This window comes from Drosophila mojavensis, unplaced genomic scaffold, assembly GCF_018153725.1.
Source record: "Drosophila mojavensis isolate 15081-1352.22 unplaced genomic scaffold, ASM1815372v1 contig_136, whole genome shotgun sequence".
In the NCBI taxonomy this organism is placed as follows: domain Eukaryota; kingdom Metazoa; phylum Arthropoda; class Insecta; order Diptera; family Drosophilidae; genus Drosophila; species Drosophila mojavensis.
Genome location: NW_025318667.1, coordinates 8,121,018 through 8,141,529, shown reverse-complemented (window position 1 = coordinate 8,141,529; position 20,512 = coordinate 8,121,018). Strand labels below are relative to the sequence as shown.

General features: G+C 40.0%; 1 protein-coding gene across 6 annotated transcripts in view; it reads right to left on the bottom strand.

The window, feature by feature from the left end:
- LOC6584966 (teneurin-a) overlaps window positions 1–20,512 on the bottom strand; it is a 301,718-nt gene that overhangs the window by 16,983 nt on the left and 264,223 nt on the right. For all 6 annotated transcript variants that reach the window (XM_032732662.2, XM_015161023.3, XM_015161025.3 and 3 more), the window contains 3 exons: window positions 11,011–11,130; window positions 291–458; window positions 1–193 (listed from right to left, as the gene is read on the bottom strand). In XM_032732662.2, coding sequence (XP_032588553.2) covers window positions 1–193; window positions 291–458; window positions 11,011–11,130 — 481 coding nt within the window. The remainder of the gene's footprint in view (window positions 194–290; window positions 459–11,010; window positions 11,131–20,512) is intronic.

Below are 20,512 nucleotides of genomic sequence, written 5' to 3'. Positions count from 1 at the left end.
CTGAGTCTCGGCAAAGATGACGCGCTTGCCGGGCATCGCGCCCACGCCGTTCGGCATCCAAGTGCTAATCAGCTGGGGCTTCAGCTTCTCGTGATCGTGATCCATGCAGACTTTGCTCGCATCGTTCGCCTCGTCCGCCGTGTGATAGTGTATGGAGTTGAGGAATGTCAGCGCCGGATTCAATGGAGCCACTCTGTGGAAAGCAAACAATCGAATTGGCATTAATTCAAAGTCCATAGAGCATATATCAGTCGGATTTGTATATGAAGCTATCGCTGCTGATCTCTTACTTGATATTGCGACTCGTCGTCTCATCGTCGTCGCTCAGCTGCATCTGGACGGGGGGCAGCACCACGATGCGATTCCAGGGCACGAAGACGGTGCGGGTCAGTGGACGGAATGGCGAACGTTGGAACTGTAAGGTGACAGCGCCGCCGCCATTAACCAAAACGTCAAACCTGCAAGAGAGAGTGAGAGAGAGAGAGACAGAGTGAGAGCAAGAATAAAACAAGTGCAACAACAAATTTCACGGCACAAAACATGCAAATTAATATTTTAATAAAGTTTTGGGATGCGTTTAACGCACGAGTAGACAGACAGCCCACAATATTCAAGGCCTACCCCCCTCACCCCACATCCCACACCCCACATCCCACCCACAACTCTGAGCAGCGCCCGCTGAGCAGATAATACCTCAATTGTTTGTCGAAATTGAAAAACTTTAGGATTTGTGTTGGGGCAACAACAGCAGCAACAACAACAACAGCAGATGGCAGCGACAACAATTGCTAGAGCATAAGTTAAGACCTCAGTCAGCTGTGGCCCAACCCTTAAGCCACGCCCACCCCAGTCACACACAGCCAGCCCACTCATCGAGACGCCCGCTTTTAGCCGCATTAAATATAATGATGGCGATTGCGTTCGGGCCGCCTTCTCATTATTGCGAGTATTTTTCGCATTGGCGTACGAAAAGTTGCAAAAACTTCGACCAGGCAATAGCTAGCTAGCAGAAGAAGAAGCAGCAGTAGAAGCAGCAGCAGCAGCAGTGTTGGAAAACAAAGGCCAGCAGCAGCAACAGCAACAACAAGGCGTGGCCAGTGGCGCAGAAAGCTTAAGAAATGGCAAAACTTTTGCTTTGGAAATATTTAATTAATGTGATTTTTAATTGTGTTTGTATGAAGCAGCAGCAGCAGCAGCTGCTAAAAGAGACGGCAAATCAGAGTGAGAGCGAGAGAGAGCGAGTGAGAGACACGAAGCGATTTGTGGCAAAGTCTAGGCTATATCCATTACAGCCGCGCCCACTTTCACAATAACATATGTTATACGGAAACAGAAAAAAATAATTAAAATTAAATGGCAACTAAAAAAAACAAAAAACGAGAATAATTACATTACATTTCACAATAAACAAAGGCAAAAGCCACATTTGAAAACAATTCGATAAATAAGCATAAAAACAAATGAAACAAACCGTGAAAAGGGCGTGATATACGACTCAAAGATGCCCTGTGAACATAGACAAATGTGGCTAAATATGCTAATAAATCAAATGATCATTTGAATTATCATTTAAATAATTTAAATCGGGTTGCTGCCATTTTGATCATATTCTGATCTAATTTGTCACCTTTACAATTGCGGCCATTTTGCAGTTTCCAATCTACTGAAGAATGTCGTCTTTTACTCACATTCTATTCGCCCAGTGCCTAGCCTAACCACTGCCTATATAGCCATCTCGCTCACTCATTGAGTTTCTAGTCGCAGTCTCTGCGTCCAATGGACACTCAATGCAAGCAAATTCAAAGACTCATAAGCAGCTATCTCGCTCTCTCGCTCAGCAACAGCGCAGACTATGTTCAGCAACAGCTATATTTGTCTCGCTCTTTTGCACTCTCTTGGTAAGACAATGAGAGGCATACAAACTGAATCGTATAAGAATTTTGCATTTCCAACTAGACAAGCTCTCAGCCGCACACTAATACTGCTGTAATCTAATTGGTATGAATTGGGAAACTTGTGAAACAGACTGGAACTCAGCTTTTATAAAATTTTAAATATTGATAATTTGTATATGCTTTTGTATTAAATAAATATATAATTTAAAAAGCCTTAAATATATACACAATCTAATATTTATTATATTTAAAAATAACAAAAATATTCTAACAATCAATATGCCCCACTGTTCGGCAAACAGTTGTTGCTAAAGGGTATAGCATTAAATATTTGTTAAAATTTTTGCTAATTTAATTTAATTGTTGTCACGCTTAAAAAGAGTTACAATTGCCGTTATTGTTATGACAATTGTTGCTGCTGCCTTTGTTGTTGTTGTTGATGGTGGTGCTGCTGGTGGTGCTGCTGGGGGTGTTCGGGCATTCATACTCGCGACGCACACAAATGCAATTTACAACTTTTATAATATGTGGCTAAAAATGCCAACAATAATCCCCAACAGCACAATATAATGACTTTTATTACCTTTATTACTACTCGGGCAGACAACAACAACAATAGCAACAGCAACAGCAACAGCAACAACAACAGCAACAATCAACAATGCATGTCAAAGGACGACAGCAACAATGGCAAACCAGCAACAGGACAGCAAATGAAGCAAAGCAACAAAAAATGAAAGTCGAAAAAAAAGAAAGGAACAGCTCACTTTTGAATACAGCAATCGGGCGTAATCAACAGCTGAATACACGCTCAATTAGAAATAAATGCTGAGTCACAAAAAAGGAAGTCAATAGTGATACATATCCCAGCTTTAAAGTTGAGGCATTTATATGCCTGCTAGCCATGGCTCAGAAGGGTATATCAGCTGGATCATCTCTCACAGAGATCTTCTATTGCTGGTCTGTAAATGTAGCAGAGCTTTGCTAGCTATAGTTTTTCTACCTCGAGAATATTTGCTATACTCTCAACTCTTACAGCATGCGAAAAAATACCCAAAGCCAATCAACTCTCATTTCGTAATGTGAACGAGCATAAACAGCAAAGAACATACAAATTAAGCAAACTAAAAAAAAAAAATAAAGCAAGAAAAACAACGACAGGAGAACAAGCCAAAAGAACAGCGAGAAACGAGTAAAATAAACATGATGCGACTGAAGCGATACCCTGGAAAACAGCTAGACAAGTATGAAGCAAACTGAGAAGCCAAAGAGAAGCTAAATATCAAAGCAAGATGCAAAGGCAGGCGAAAGAGTAGAGCTGAGAGAAGCGAGAAGCGCTTGGGAGCAAAGCAAGAGAATCGCGAGAGACGTAAGAAAGAAGCAGACTGAAGAAGCAAATGTGAGAAGCAAAAGCAAATGTATTAAATAGAGAATACAAATCGAAATTTCTCTCTCTCTCTCTCTCTCTCTCTCTCTCACACACACTCTACTGGGCATAGTGCATACAACTTACAGAATATGTAGTAGTGGGGAGTGCCCAACTAGCAGATATTCCAAAGTTCCCACCGATCCGCAGCTAAATATTTCCATCATTATCGATAAGGAAATGGAATAAACTATCGATATCAGCTAAGCTCATCGTAGCTTTATGGGCTCTGCCACGCCCTCTACTGCCCCACAAAATACATTTTCCTTAAGCGCATATACCCTGCATATACCCATGTTCAATGTTGAGGTTCGGGGTATAAAAATGGAGCACAGCATGTGTGTGAGTCTAAGTGTGTGTGCGTGTGTGTGTGTGTGTTTGGCAAGCTTAATAAGAGCATAAAATTGAAATAAACATTATAAATACAAAGCCATAAAAGCAAACTCGCGCGAACATTAAGAGTAACAGCTACAACAACAACAACAACAACAACAAGAACAACAACAACAACAACAACAACAGCAACAGCAGCAGCAGAAGGGAAAAAAACAGCGAGTGAACATTAACAACAAGCAACAGTGGCGCCGAAAAGTATGTGTTACATATGTAAGTAGGTAGCACACATATGCGTGTGTGCGTGTGTGTTTGTGTGTGAGTGTTGCTCGTTAAGTTGCTAAGCCAAAGGAGAAAAGAAGAAGAAAAGCTGCAAAACATGGCTCGGACGGAGTAGAGCTGGCAGGCAAAGTTCTGTATGTATGCGCACACAGTGAGCAACAAAACTATACGCATAATTCATACTAATAAGCTGCACGACAAATTGAAAGATATTCTGGGGAAAATACTGAAATTCCTTTGAACTAACTGTAAGCTCTGAGAGGGTATATCTGTGCGCCTATTGAGGCGAGGTATATCTGGATTCCTAAAAGTTTCACTCTTTTCCATACCACAGTTAATTCTGGGAAAATAGATATATGAATCGAGATTCATATATGCCTATATGTCTTTCAAAGTGTAGTATATTCTAGGTGTATGTATATTTCTTATTCGCAAATTTTATATATTATATCTTGACTCATATAAGTTTCTCTCTTTTTTATACCATAGTTAATTCTGGGAACTTGAATATCATATCTCGATAAACATATGTATTTCAAATTGTAATATAGTCTAGGTATATGTATATATCTCGACTCATTGTAAGTTTCTCTGTTTTCCATACAATACTTTATTCCAGGAATCATTTTTCGTTTCATATATTCTATCTCGATTCCTATAAATCTCTGTCTATTCCGAAATGTAGTATATTCTAGGAATCGTTTCTTATTTCATTGATTCTCATTGAAAGACATATTTATATTATATCTCGATTCCTATAAGCTTCTCGCTCCTGAACACACATTGGAGTTTTTTCTAGGAATCATTTTACACTTCATATCATTTTAGTAATATATTACATCTGAATTCCTATAAGTTTCTCGTTCCATTTACATTTTATACTTCATATGTATGAGTTGAGGTTCCTTCAGACTACTTGGAAATGCTCATTGAATGAGAGGGATATCTGATAGCAAATATATTTCAATTCTGTAAGTTTATTTCTCTCAATTCATTTGGCTGACTTATTTTAGAAATAACTTTCGTTCTGATGATAATTGCAGCAAATACTAGACTTAAAATTTATGTAACTCATCTATAATAATGAGGAAATAGTGAGAAGGCCCATGAGTTGATAAGTTTCTACTAGTTTCTCTCGTATCAATTTCTTGTATTTTCGTTTGTTTCTTCATTTCATTTGGGCGAACACAAAACTGAATTTGAGCAGCATTATGCGATAAGATAAGCAAAGCCGGACCCATAGGTCTAAGCTTCTCTCTTTTCACATGCTTTACTCCAATTGAATGGTTGCTCATCTCTTGCACTCTTTTGTTTGTTTTTCATTTCTTATCTGGCTTTGTGTTACATTTCCTTCAATATATCATTCAATCCTTTTATATTCTTTGCTTCTCTCTCTCTCTCTTTCTCTCTCTCTCTCTCTCTATCTCTCTCTCTCTCCCTCTCTCTGCTCTCTTGGCTTTGCTTTGCTTTCTCGCCAGCGTCAGCTAGCAGCAAATGAGGTCAACTGCTTGCACGTACACTAAATAGTATTTAACATGGTCACCCTGTGCGCACACCCTGTGCTGTGTGTTGGGCGACTTACTTTGAGATGATTGCAGCGAGTAACTAAAACTCGGACTCAATGGGAATCCAAATGGGAAACATTTAGTTTATTGCATGCAAGTGTGCAATATTTTCATAGCACACTGTGCTCCTGCTGCCGACTCCTGCTGCCGGCTGCTGCTTTGAAGGCCGGCACATTTAATTTTATAGAGCACTGTATGTGTATGTGTGTGTGTGTGTGTGTGTGTGTGCATGGCCATCATATGCGGACTATATAGAGCTAAAAATAATGTGAACATAAACAGGAATTATTGCCAGCTAAAAATAAGAATGTAGCAACACGAAGACGGTGCCCAAGCAGGAGCCCGAGCAACTTTAAAATCCTTCAAAGGCAGCCCAAACACGAGCAAAGAAGAAGACGAAGGGGGAGACAGAGACAGAGAGAGAGCAAGTGAGAGAGAGGGCACTGAACAAGATAGATAAACAACAACAAAGTAGCCATAATAAAAATAAATAAAAACTGAAGAATTTATGTCCTCCACCAAATCAGAGCTCTAAGAAGCTGACAACGAAGGACACAGCGCAGAGCACACAGGACTCGCAACACGGGACTCGGGACAACAGAAATCAGAGCATGTTTGTGATTTTCCGTGTGTATTCTCTCTATATGTGTATATATGTATATATGTTTATATATGTTTATATACAAGTATATGTATGTAATAAACTTTTTTTGTTTTGTTCTGCTGGCTTCACAGTTGGGCGCTTGCTTTATAATTGTTTACGTTGTTGTTGTTGTTGTTGTTGCTGCTGCTGCTGCTATTGTTGTTGCCCTCTGCTGATTGCAAAATGGGACGACGACGGCAGCTGGGTAGGTGGCCAGGCAAATGTGAAAAATGGTCAACGCCAGCGGCATTTAACGGCCACTGGGCTAATGAGAAATTATGGCACAGTAGGTAAAAATGTAATCGCACGCTCGCACACACCACCACAGCCATTCACATAAGTATGCAACACTTTTGCCAGTCGAACAATGCACTATGGGTCAAAAGCCCGATTTTTTGGAAAAAAGTCTTATTTTCAAGTTGAAAAAATTTACAAAATTTTAATGCCAATCCATTAGGAATACCCTATATGTAAATGTTACATACTCAGAATTTCAACAGAGGCGCGATCTGCTAACAAAACTGCTGTTAAACAGAGCTGTTATGCATGACACGCACATTATCAAGTTTGTAAAACACTTTATATGAATTTCAATGGCCAATTGAAATAAAAATAATGGCAATTAGATTCAAATTTTTAGTGGAAAGTATGGAATAGGGCTTGTTCTTTGTTTTTACGTGTTTATATTGTCCAAAATCTTTATGTGATGCTAAGTTTTATGCAAGTCAAAAAGCTGTCTTTGACATCATTTACAAAAAAAAATGTTTGTCTTTGATAAGAGATAACTTGTGTTTGTAGCATTTTGTAGCAATGAAACTACGCCCATTTTATAGAGTATTCAATTCCGAACTAAGACCTATAAGTTCAACATGCACTTTTGCGCACTTTTGCGGAATTTCATTTTTCAGCAACTAACCTCGTCGCAGATGAGGAAGAGGAAATAGGCCTGTTCGAAAGGCAGGCCTTTTAAAATTTTGAGGTTTATGGCATGCTAGCTTCAGATAATGAAGAATACAATGATTACCAATAAAAGAGATCTATTTTAATGTTATTTGTGCTTGAAATCATAAAATATAACCGTTTATTCCTTGAAAAAATGTTTAGTCAACTTCTACATATAAAAACTATATGATATAGTGAACCGATTTTGATAATTTTTTTACAGGATCTTTAAAACATGAAAACACATCCAATATGTTAATTTGGTGTAAATATCTTGAAAAGCAAAAAAGTTATGACACCTAATAATATGAAAGAGAGGCGGTGCCCCACCCATTTTTTCACCAAAAACGCGTGTTGCGAACGAAAGTCAAATGCAAAAAAACAAATTTAATTATCTTGACTAGTTCAAAAGTTATTAATTAATTCCAAAAAAACGGGCGTTTGACCCATAGTGCAATGCGACAACAACTGCTGACAGTCTCTGTCTCTCTCCCACTCCCCCACTCTCTCTCTCTCTCTCTCTCTGTATATGCGTGTGTAGAAGTAAACACAAATAATCATCAGACAGTTAGTTTGGCTCTCGGTCTATCTGGCTGTTGCACAGATTTTATTTGTGTGACATACCCTGTAGTCAGACCAACTGTTAGGAAAGGGGGTATGCTCAAGGGAGCCATATGCATGTGACATGTCTGGAAAATGATTCAGCGAGAACTTGACTATAATAAGCTCATATACTTTCATCTATTTCTATGTTGTCTTTTCTTCTATTGGAAATTCTCTGATAAGACTTATCCAGGTCTTCTTTTTCTTAGCGATTTCTACTCTCTCTAGCTACTTCTCAGCTAGCTTATGTTGCTCCAATAATTTTTTAAGTAGCTTTCTTTATATTCCACATTTCCCTCATTCATCTATCTCGTTTTCTCTCTGCTCACATTGCCACTTTCATTCGCCTTGCATGACTTTAACGTTCACTTATTTCTTCACACTTCTTGTTTTAATGTGTATGACGTAGTTATTCTCCAAGTTATTCTCTCTTTTCAAGTATTTTCTTCATGGGCTCTCATGAAACTTCGCCTAGTTAAGAGCAGAGAGAACAGAAGAGAAAATCACATCATCTGCCAAATCTCCGCTTTTCTTCTTCTTGCGCTCGCTCTCCACTACTTTAGCTCTTCTAGAGTCTTTTACGCACTAGCTTACAGGGCATCTGTTAGTCTATCATGCTCATCAATTTCAACTTTTTTTGTTGTTGCTGGACATAATAAAATCAGCAGCGCAACGTCAGGCAAAGCGGGTGCGAAATGTTTATTTAAATTGGCCAGCAAAGACACCCACATACACACACTGCACACACATACACACGTGCACACACACATGCATGCTAGGCAAAAGAAAATGTCAACAACACAACAACAATAATATTTTGGGTTGATTTTGTTGTGCTGGCAACAGCGGAAATCCTTTTTACCAAAAACAACTGCAAAAATATTTATATTAGATATATTGGATTGGCGAAAGTCCCTCTCCTGCCCCCCTCACCCACACCCACACCCACACTCACTCTCTCTCTTTCTCTTTCTCTCTAGTTCTATGTGTAACTCTATCTCTTACTGTATATCTCTAGCCCCAAGCCTCATCTCTGGCGCAGCTTTTCCATTTTCCATTTTCTATTTCTATTTTCATTTTATATTTTCATTTTCCCTTTTTGGTGTGTCTCTGTATGTATGTGTATGTGTGTGTGTGTGTGTGCTTTGATTTAAATTTCATTCAAGCAAATGCCAAATGCGAATGACGCTCAAATGCTGCTGACAAAACTTATATACATATAGATATATATACTTATATATATATAGATATATATATTGTAGATAAATTCTTGTCTGGCTTCGTGTCTGGCACGCTGATTGGAATGCCATAAGCAAAAACTGCAAATATTTCCATGTCTTTATGATTTTTAAATGCTTCCTCACATTAATTCTTTTTGATTGCAATTGCAATAAGTCCCAAGTTGGAGTGAACTCTGGATATCGTTTAGACTTCATATTTAAGCAGCTGCCTTCGATGGCGTAAGCTGGCCATGAGTCAAAGAGTCAATTCACTGAGCTACCTTTCGATGAGTTCTTCTCCTCCGTAGCTTAATCTTTTAAGTGTTTAGAAGAAGAGTTGATTTGAATAAGCTAAAGTATTACAAAATGAGCTTGCTTTAGCTGCCATCGATATTTATTGTCATTTATAAGGATATCGATATATATCGATCTTATTTTTCTATATTTACGTTATATATGTTATCTTCTGTCGTCTCTAGCTTCTCTTTTTGCTATCTTCTCTATTTTTCGATCCCACTATCTTCTCTATCTATCGTCTGTCTTCTACCTTTCATCTCCGATCATCTGTCTTGTATCCTGTATCTTGTATCTTGTATCTTGTATCTTGTATCTTGTATCTTGTATCTTGTATCTTGTATCTTGTATCTTGTATCTTGTATCTTGTATCTTGTATCTTGTATCTTGTATCTTGTATCTTGTATCTTGTATCTTGTATCTTGTATCTTGTATCTTGTATCTTGTATCTTGTATCTTGTATCTTGTATCTTGTATCTTGTATCTTGTATCTTGTATCTTGTATCTTGTATCTTGTATCTAGTATCTTGTATCTTGTATCTTGTATCTTGTATCTTATATCTTGTACCTTGTATCTTGTATCTTGTATCTTGTACCTTATATTTTGTATATTCTGTCTTCTATCTTCTAACTTCCATCTCCAATCTTCCATCCATCCCATCTCTTATCTTCAGATTTCCTTTTCTCTAACCTCTTTAGCAATTTTCCTGCACTTCCACCCCATTAGTCAGCACGAATTGCAGTTTATTTATTTTGATTTTGATTTTTCGAATTTATTTTATGCTGTTTTAAGTTCGTTTGAAAATGTGACTTGGTCAGCTGTTAATAAAGACTTTTTTGTTTGTCGTTTGGGTTGAGTTGGCGTCACGTATTCCACAAGTTGACAAAGCGCGCTTAAATAAGTTTTAGCTGCTGCTTAGAAGGAGCCGAAGGACACAAACCGCAGATGTCTTTGCTCTTTCTATGCCAGTCTATGGCCAGTCGGGTGACTGGGGGACCGGGGACCGGCTGGGGTGGTGGACACATCAAAGCAAGAGATTTAATTAAAAAGTGATAACTTGCTTTATCTGGCTGCACACTTGGCCGGTGCCCAACGAAATTCTATTAACAAAATGTAATCAAAAGCTGGCCAAGAGTGCGAGCCGTCGACGCCAAAAAGTTGGCCAAGACGCGACGCCATTTGGCTGACAAATTATGAAAAATTACCCATACGTAAGTAATTTGCATTTCGAGGGCCAAAAGATTAAAGCGGCAGAGAGCAAGACAGAGAGAGTGAGAGAGAAAGAGAGAGAGAGAGAGAGAGAGTTTGCAAGCCTCTTGTATAAGAATTAATGAAAACGCTTAGTCCGAACATTAGATTCAGCAGACGATTATTGCAGCTGGGCATATTTGAGGCATAAAATTGGATGTTAAAATAAAATTCGACTTCTTAGAAGAAATTATAATATAAATACAAAGTCAAATTCAAAGAAACTCTTGCATATCTTTTAGTAAAATCTATCATACTGGGACTGGATAATTTGCGCTTTATCAACTCAAGCTGAAATTCATAAATTTGTTATTATATAGTATATTCAATAATCATTAGAATTACTTCGTATAACCCAGCTTCAAAGCCAAACTTAACGACAAATTTAATGTTCAGCATAGAAATATCTATAATCTATCTATATCTATCCAACATTTTGTGCTGCTTTGCAAGCTCACGCATATTCAATATCATATCATATTCATAGACCAGCTATACACCACTGTGATTTCACATAAATATATTGCAAAGTTTCAAAAAATGGTATGCTTTACTTACCAGCCGCCTTGGCGCGTGAGTGTGAAGCCGAAGCGTGAGTCACGATCCACGGAAACGCGTATGCCCACAATGCCTAGGCCCTGGGGCGTTATCACCTGGCCGCGCATCACCGAGACGCGACTGCATATAGAAATTGATCCAAGTTGATTCGAGTTGATCCGAAATGATTCGAGTTGATTCGAGTTGATCCAAGTTGATTCGAGTTGATCCGAGTTGAGTTGAGTTGCAATGGAGCAAAAATTGAGGTGTGTTTGCAAAAGAGAAATACATTTTGTTAGTTTTGTGCTTTCCGAATGTGTTTTGTTTACGTTTCACTGTTGATTTGTTTCTTGTTTTGCTTTCAGCTTGTTTCGTTGAAATTATAAGAAAACAAAGTGTAAAAACATCGAGTTGTAACTAGTATGTATTTTAAATATATATATTTATTTTGTATGTATATAGATATATATGTGTATATATGTAAAGAAATTCATATATACATATATATAGAGATGTACGAAGAATATCGAGTAATTTAACTTGAACTAATATCGATATAAGATAAAATAAAAAAATATTTTTTTTTTTTTGTTTGTTTGTTTTTACTATGTTTTTTTTTTTGTTGCTCTATTTAAGAGTAAACGAAATAAATTGAGAAAATATTCATAAATATTATCATATGCATATGTATGTATATATAAGAGTGAGTGAAATGGATGATAGATGTGAAAAATATGTCCCTAGGTTGTGTTTGTCTGTGGGCCTGTGTGTGTGTGTGTGAGTGTGGGTGTGTTGTGGAGTATTTAATTTGTTGTGTACACACACGCACACGCACACGGCAAGAGTTTGAAAATGTGTTTTTGCTTGGATAATTCAATTATTGGAAACAGCTTGGCAAATAAATGTACATAGAATCAATCTATTTTTACAGCCTCAGCCATTGTGTGTGTGTGCGTGTGCATGTGTGTGTGTAACTACAAAATCGAAGGTAAATATTGAAGTATTTAACTTTTATTTTTCTTTCATTTTTTCTTTTTTTTTTTTTTTTTTTGTTGTTGTCATTTTTGTACAGGTGCAAAACGTATCTGGCACGCAGCTTTGGCATGGCTTGTAGACAATTTCAATCTCGAAGCTGTGAATTAGCTTCAAGGACTTTCGATATATACATACATATATACTTATATATATATGTAAGTATACATATACATATATATGTATAGAGCGGCCAATCGATAGATTGCTCCATGAAGCTGCGACCAATTGCAACTACAGATAAAATATACATATACATATTTATGATATGTAAAACGAGTAAAAAGGCGTTTATCGATTGCCGAGCTGAGCGATGACGATAACGGTGCTATCGATAACAGTCAGAGCTGATGACATTTATCAAAGAAATGATACAAGAAAGACAAGAAAAACGAAAATAAAATAAGATAGCAACAAGTAATCGATATACAACATGTTATCGATAATATTTCATTGCAAAAAGTAGTCAATTAAACTTGTTTAACAATTTATATCGATAACAAGCGTTACTATTTTAACTATTGATAACGATAACTTGGGACAGACTGTTATCGATTGTCTGTAAATAGGCCGCAACGCTCGGCAATCGATAGCCACGAAATGCTGGGAATGTAGTCAAAACGCATGCAAAATAGAACAACTATGAGTAAAGAGTAGGAAAATACAAAAAATACTTAAGAGCTTAAGTATGATAAGATTATGCATAGAAATTGATTTTGTTGTTATTGTTGTTGTCGTTTTTGGGTTGTTTGCTTAACAATCGTGAGCAACTCTATCGCAAATGTTTATAATATGTATACAAGTTGTTCAATTGCGAGCATTTCGTTCAACGCAAATCTATATAATAAGTTGTATATTTATATATGTATAAAGAAATATATATGGCATAAGAGAAAGGCATAAAGTAAAAGAACCAGAAATCGAAACAAAAAAATATATACATAATTATTTAGGTTACCCATTGAACATGTGATATTTTCCACAGCTGTAAGGCAAAAGTTATTGAGAATCGATTGTTGTGGTGCATATTATCGATAGATGCCGATAAATTTACCAAGCTGAGCAGTGAGAGAGAGAGAGTGAGAGTGGCTAGCTCAACAGCTGCTCTCAGTTTCAATAGTTTCTACAGCTGTTCTCAATTGGTAAGGGCTGTTCATAAACATCTCAGCAGAGTTTCCCACTCAAAGCCAACAAATTGGCATCGATTGTGCATAGAGCGACAACTGTGACCTATGGAAACCCAAGCCTAAGCACGAGCAGGCACATCAAAATAGATGGGAATGAATAAGCGAGGCAATAATAAGAACTGAAATTCCATTTAATGAGCTGTTACCTGGCAATTGTGCGGCCATGGCAACCCTGACGGCATCCCATCGAACCCGAACCGAACGAACCGATATCCGGCTGGCAGCTCAGCCAATTTGCTTGAAAAAAATATGCTGACTGCCTGGACGCAAAGTTTTTGCCAACTTTTCTACTGCTTTTATTTTATTTTTTTCTGCTGTTGGGGGCGTGGCTAAGTGAAGGTGGGGTTAGATGCACGGGCGGGGGTTGTTTTCAACTTGGCAAAGAAACCTTGAAACAAAATGCCGCAGTGTGGCGGCCAAGGAGACTTTTCAAATGGCGCAATTGTTTGCACTAATTATTGCTGGACTGGGAGCAGTCGTCGTCGTCGTCGTCGGCTGAGCAGATGCCAGCCGAAGGGGAAGGGGCGTGGCTGGGGCAACAGCCAAGGTATGGGTAGTGGCTGCAGTTAGCTGTCGCTGCGCCGCTTCACAAACTTTTGCCAGAGCAAAGTTGGCAAAACATTTTCAAGTTTTCAAGTGTTGCAATTTCTTGGCCAACCTCCGCACCACGCACCACGCACCATGCACCACACCAGCAGCAGCAGCAGCACCGCACAACCGCTCAGCGCACATAAACACATTATGTACCATATTTGGGTCAGATATGTTCTGTAAGTGTGTGTGTGTGTGTGTGTGTGTGCTGCAATGCTTGCCAAGTTGAATTTTTATTGAGTGGTGCAGCACCACTTGGCTGGCGGTGCGGTACTGCACTACTTCAGCGACGTCTAATTGCAATTGACCGAATGCCCAGGCAACTGCAGCAAGTTCAGCTCTATTTGTTGTTATTGTATCTCTGTCTCTGTCTCTCACTCCCACTCCCACTCTCTCTCTCCCTCTCTCCATCTCTCCCTCTCTGTCTCTGTCATCATCTCGTTCATTTTTGCTGCTTCAATTCGATTCAATGAAGCACAATTTTATTTGAAATCAAACCGTAAAGCAAACTGCATATGTGAGAGTGTGCATGTGTGTGTATGCGAGTGTGTGTGTGTGGAGTGTGTGTGTGTGTGTGTGTGTGTGTATTCCAATTCATTGAAGTGCTGAGTGCCATTGATTTTTATTTCGCATTTGATTCGTTTCGTTTCATTTATTATTTATTTGATTTATTTTTACGGCGCGGCTCAGCAGAGGCAAGCGCGCTGCTGCCAAAAGCTGCTCCCGCCACGCCCACACGACCGCCATGGCGGGGGCGTGGCTTAAGCAACCTTATTATGTTGCCCTTTGCCGTTGCCTTCTGCTAGTAAATTACTCATACGCCACGTCTGCACCATGCAGTTCGTCTTTGATTTTATGACAAGTCAGTGGCGGGTGCGAGAGAGTGCGAGAGAGTGAGACAGACAGAGAGAGAGAGAGAGAGAGAGAGAGAGAAGTAGTGCGCTAAGGATAGTTAACAGTTAAAGAGCTGCTGAGGCAGACAGAGAGAGAGAGAGAGTTCTTTTGTTTCATTTGGAATCTCTTAACAAATATAAATCAGACATTTTTCTATAAGTGAAAAATCCCTTTATATATACCCAGATTTATTTTCTATTGATCGATATGAGAATGACTATTATATTCCCTATAATCTGCTGCTCAGTTTCAGCTTTATAAATAATGAGACAAAAAGATTTCGATTGCTCGAGTCTTAGCTTCCCCACTTTTCCAATAGATATATCACATATATACATAATATACTCATGATTTATCATACATATCTCCTATATATATATCGTTTGGCTAGAGCAATCATTAATGGAGCGCAGAACGTCAGGCTAAGACTTCTTTAAATATCTTTCAGACTGAAGCTGCTTTGCCAGATAAAAGACAGACACACATACATACATACCCACACCCATACACACACACACACACACAAACAAAATGAGCTTTTGTACTTTGCGCACTGCTTGCGCTTTAAGCTTCCATTGTTCTTTTACCTTTGGGACACGGCGCGCGGCAATCGTGGAGAGCAATTCAATCAGCTTGCGAGCTGCTCAATGAGCGGCACTCGTAGCTATGACGTCATAAACGCATTTAGTGCAAGTAGCTGGGAAAGAAGAAGCAGCAGGAGCAACAACAGTAACAGAATCAGTTGAAGCTCAAAAGTAATCTCGATGGATCAGCGCGTAGCGAATGCCGTCCATTGATTGCCATTGGCCTTGGTGGCGCCACCTAGCGGAGGCAGGAGGCAGGAGACAGGAGGCAGGCGACAGCTAGAGCAGCGAACAATGAAGTGAAAGCAATGCCACAAAAATTTCTAATCTCCTCCGAGGTCAGAGCAGAGCAGTCGGCCACACTTCGCCCGCACTCGGACTAATCGCCGTTGCAGCGAATGAGCAATAAACCAGTCAAGAGGTGGGTTTTGGGTCGCTGGTGCTGGTGGCGCTGATGGGGGCGGTTGGCGGTTGGCGGTTGGCGGTTGGCATTGTCGCCACAGCCACCTTTTGTGTCAAAAGTGCACTTCCATTATTAGCGCATTGTGTGGCCGAAACGGGGGTTGGCGCCTCGCAAAATATGAGAAGCTCGCATAAAAGGAAGTGCATTTAATTTCTTTTCTTTGCCAACTTTCGCTCCGAGCAGGGACTGCGACTGCGACTGGGGTTGTGCAATGTGGTGTGTGGGGTGTGGGGTGTGGCAGGCGCTGAGCTGGAGCGGCCATTCATAAAGCGCCAGGGAGGCCAAGAGGCAAGGGCTCGAGACACCGCCGTCTGCCTGCCACAACAGCCAGCAGCTTCAGCTACTCGTGCGCCTTCGCTGCGTTGTTTTTACTCATGCCCTGCACCTGATGCAAAGCGGAGTATATTGGCTCTATTATGGCAGGAAAAAGGTGCAAAGCAGATTACGTTGAGATTGCTTGAATTTGTATGTGATATGCAGCTGTAGCTGACTGTAGCTGGCATTAGGGTGGACCTGTTCTCAGTGATCAATCATTCAGACCAGTAGGAATTGTAGCAGCAAAGAGTCTTGGCAGGGGCTCCCCCCACTTCACTTCAACTGAGAACAGGGCATCAGGCAGTCGGGTTTTCTGCTGCAAATTCTGATACACAAAGTGGCAGCTGCAGCGTCAACGTCTCATCATAAAAATTGAGCACGACTTAGTTGACTTTTGCATGGCCTGCACCTCAGACACAACCACCCATGCAACCATCCACCCACCCACCCACACGCACACACACACACACACATAGCCACAACAAACAAGTATGAAGAAGCAGATATAAGTAGGGGTATACAATTTTAATTTGGCTTTATTTTCAGAACGCTGCGTTGAGCAGCTGAAAGATGCAGCCAGAGCACTACCAGCACCCCCCTTTCCCCCTGCAGCTCGACGCCGCTGCTCTCCACAGCTTCACTTCTTTGGCTACACTAGAAAACAAAGGCAAGCTGCAGGCCATAAGCGAGCGGTGCTATGCAGTGCTGTGGTGCGGTGCGGTGCGGTGCGGTGCGGGTAGCTTACGCTTTATGTTCATTTAGCCTGAAACAGTTTTTGAAACATTTTTCAACGGAGAAAACGGTGCGCCACACTTTTCTTTTACGCTTTTGTAACCACGATAAATGTGCTTTATGTAGCGAATGCAACGCTCCACGTCGAGTCTTTACGGCCGACAGCCTGTTGGCGAAGGGGGATGGGGAGGGGGGCTGGTATGGCGGGTGTATATAGGTGTAAAAGGGCAGCTACTCACTGCATATAGCAGGCGTTTGGGCTTGAGACCTGCCACGCCCCGCCACGCCTTGCGCCTGATGAAATGCTTCCTGCACTTTCGCCCATTTTTGCATTTTTTTTTATCTTTTTCATAAAAAGAAACGAGCCAAATAAAAAAACGCTGATATGAAAAGAGAAAATGCTAAAAAACGAGAGAGAAATGTGTATGAAAATATTAAAGAGAAGGAGACCAAAAAAAAAGGAAGGACTCTTCCAGCCAAGGCACAGTGGCACAAGTCAAGTTTTTTATGGCTAGAAATTTGAAGTGATATGCAGAAATATAGCCACATCAATCTTTTATGATTTATTGCGCTCATTGAAACTGCAAGCATAGTGAACCAGTTCATGTGAACAAACCATTTGGCGTACCAGCATCTTTGAGCTGTGAACTAGTGCATAATAACTGTTTATATGCATATGAATGGTTCGAATGAACTGATGCTCATATGACTTGATGTTGGTAAACCAGTTCATATGACATGTTTTTGCTGAACTAATTGAACTAATCATATGAATGAGCAGCACATATTAAATGTGAACTAATACATGTATATGAACTCGTCGGTGAACTAGTTCATGTGACATGTTATTAATCACCTCTTTTGTGTAGTGAACCAGTGCATATCAAGTGTTCATATGACATGCATTTTATTGAACTGTTCATATAGTGAACTAGTTCCAAAATGTATTTAATTTGCCTACATTAAAAGTAACCGAGTGCAGCCCATTTGCATATTAGATGATATGAACTGGCTTAAATCTAGTCGCACTGAGCTTCCATATATCAAGCCGAGAACTATTAATGTTCATTCAATGTTCACAGTTCAAAATTAAAGACTAGCTCACATAGTTGACAAAGAGCAGTTGCGCAAGGGAAGCCGCATTGTTCGTGGAAATATTCAAATATTAATGTATCGATAGCTATGAGTGAGCCAGGGAAATGTTTCGATGGTAAATGCATTCAACTGACTTCGCAGTCGATAAGGCGGCGGCGGCGGCGGCGACGTCGGTGTGTCGCCCATTGATGGCGAATAAAGTCATTTCCCCCGGGGCCAGAGACTGTGATTCTTTTGGCCCATTGTGCGCGTACGATGGGGTATATTAAAGAAAAAAACCACACATAATAAATAAATAGCAGCTGGGATTGCGAGGTGCGAGAGGCGAGGCGGCTATGGCTATAGCTATAGCTGAAGCTGAAGCTAAAGCTAAAGCTGAAGCTGGTTCTTCATGTACTTCCTATAGAAAAGTTTAAATAGAATTTTTAAGTTTGCCATTTACCAACACTCACACACATACACAGCGATGCATTCACACACACACACACACACACACCTATCGTCCGATAGGAGAGCAGAGAAAAAGCTTTAGTAGCGTGTAATTTGCACTTTGTAAATTTGCATAAAAGCTGCACAGACAGAAAGCGAGTCGCAGCAGGGGGAAGAAGGGCTGCAGGAGGCTCTACATCCTAACGATGGGGCCGCGGCTGGGGCTGAGGCTGGGGCGTAAAACATTTAGATTGGAGGAGACTGGCATAAGTCCAAGATACGAGACGAGATATGTAAATGCCACACCATGTGTCGTCACTTTAGCCAAGCACTAAGTAAGCAGCGGGCTGGGTTAGCTGGGGCTGGTTGGGGCTGGTGGGGGCTGGGTGGGTGGGTTTGGACTGGCAGACCCTATATTATGCTTAAAATCCCGTCCGGCCACTGCCGGCGCACAGATTAGGAGGCAAGCAGACACAGTTAGTTGTAGCTGCTACCTGGCCCAGCCACAATTTGGCTGTCCAATTTGATGCACACAAAACAAATTTCGGATGCGAGTGGAGATGTTGCGACAGCTTCACAATTGCCAACAAAGATGTCATTTTGTTTGCCAATAAGAAGATTACACATGTTATAAAGCGTTTCGATTGGAGTGCAGCGAGAAGAGCGAGAAGTGTGAAATGCAAAGCTCACAAGCTGCAGCTTAATGCAAGTGCTGGACGATGCAAGGATGCAAGGATGCAAGGATGCGAGGCTGTGAGGCTGTGAGACTATGGGGATGCGGGCGCAGGAGATAAGCAATGCGACAGGATTTTCAATGATCAATGCCAGATGAAATCAGAAAAGCGCTGGAATGGAAATAAGCTTAAGCGGGTGAAAAAAGCTAGAGAAAGCTAGAGAAGAAGCTTAGGCATGTGTGGAGCCAATGCAAAGGAACTGTAGCAATAAGCGAACTAATGCAGGAGAGACAGAGAGAGCGGAAGAGAAAAACTGTAACTCTAATTTACTCTTTTTTTTCCTCTATATGTAGCTCTAACTTACTCTCTCTCTCTCTCTCTCTTCCTCCAGCTCTCTTTACTCTAGCATTCTCTATAGTAATATTTTACACAAGGACTGTAGAATTACGCGGAGCAGAAGTCGTTCTGAAGCAAGGTAGCGAGAACTGAGAGAGTCTTTTGATATTACTTTACCAAGCTGTTTTAAACTTAATTCAAAGCTTAACTGATACTAGACAGCGAGTGTAAGCTCAAAAGAGCGAGCTTTTGGAGTGCAAATCTTAATGGAAAATCAAAACTTCTCTTATCAACTTCATTCAAAGTCTAAGCCTATTCAACAGAAACAGAGCTTATAAAGCTCTAATTAGCTTAACGAATTGAAAGTCTTAAAGAAAAACTTGCTCCTCCAGGTAAAATCCATTTAGAGCTGATATGATAGCTTTAATAGTTTATATTAGTTTTTCATACAAAACTCCGCATTTTATTTGCGTACCATTTGCTAAATGCGAGATCATATATCTTCTATTCCGAGCCTTAACTGATCCTTGAGAGCAAGCTCTAAAAAGCTCCAACTACATACATACATTCGCATGGAAAGCTCTATCTACTGTACTCTCTTTAGCTTTTGCTGAAAGCTCTTGCATTTAATTTGTAATGCCAGTCAAAGCTGATTTTAAAGCTCTAAACTTTTTTTCAGATCAGATCGTGAATTCTGCTAAAAGCTTTTCAATTTCATTTCTAATTCAAAACTAGTTTATTGAGTCCGCTCAGCTGATGCATTTCAGAGTCTTTCTCTCTCTCTCTCTCTCTTGCAATATGTTATGACATCGGCAATCTCAGCTCAGTTTTACGCTAGTTGAACTGATTCCCATCAGCTGTGACCGCAGCACAGCTGCAGGACAAAACAATGGCTCACAACAGTCTATATATATTTAATGCCAGCATGGAGTCTTTACACACTCCATTTCCCCAACCTGCCACGCTCCGTAATCCACAATGCCAAACAGTTACTCTACAATAGCCTGACAATGGCCTGCATTTTCGTCTATTTTCTTTTATTCTAACTTTTCTATTTTTTTTTTTTTTTTTTTTTTTTTGCTATTATTTTGTCGGGTTTTTGCGCAGTTTGCACTTCACTTAAATGCGACGCGCAACCGCCAAAGGAATACAAAATATACAAACAGCAACAGCAACAGCAACAACAACAAC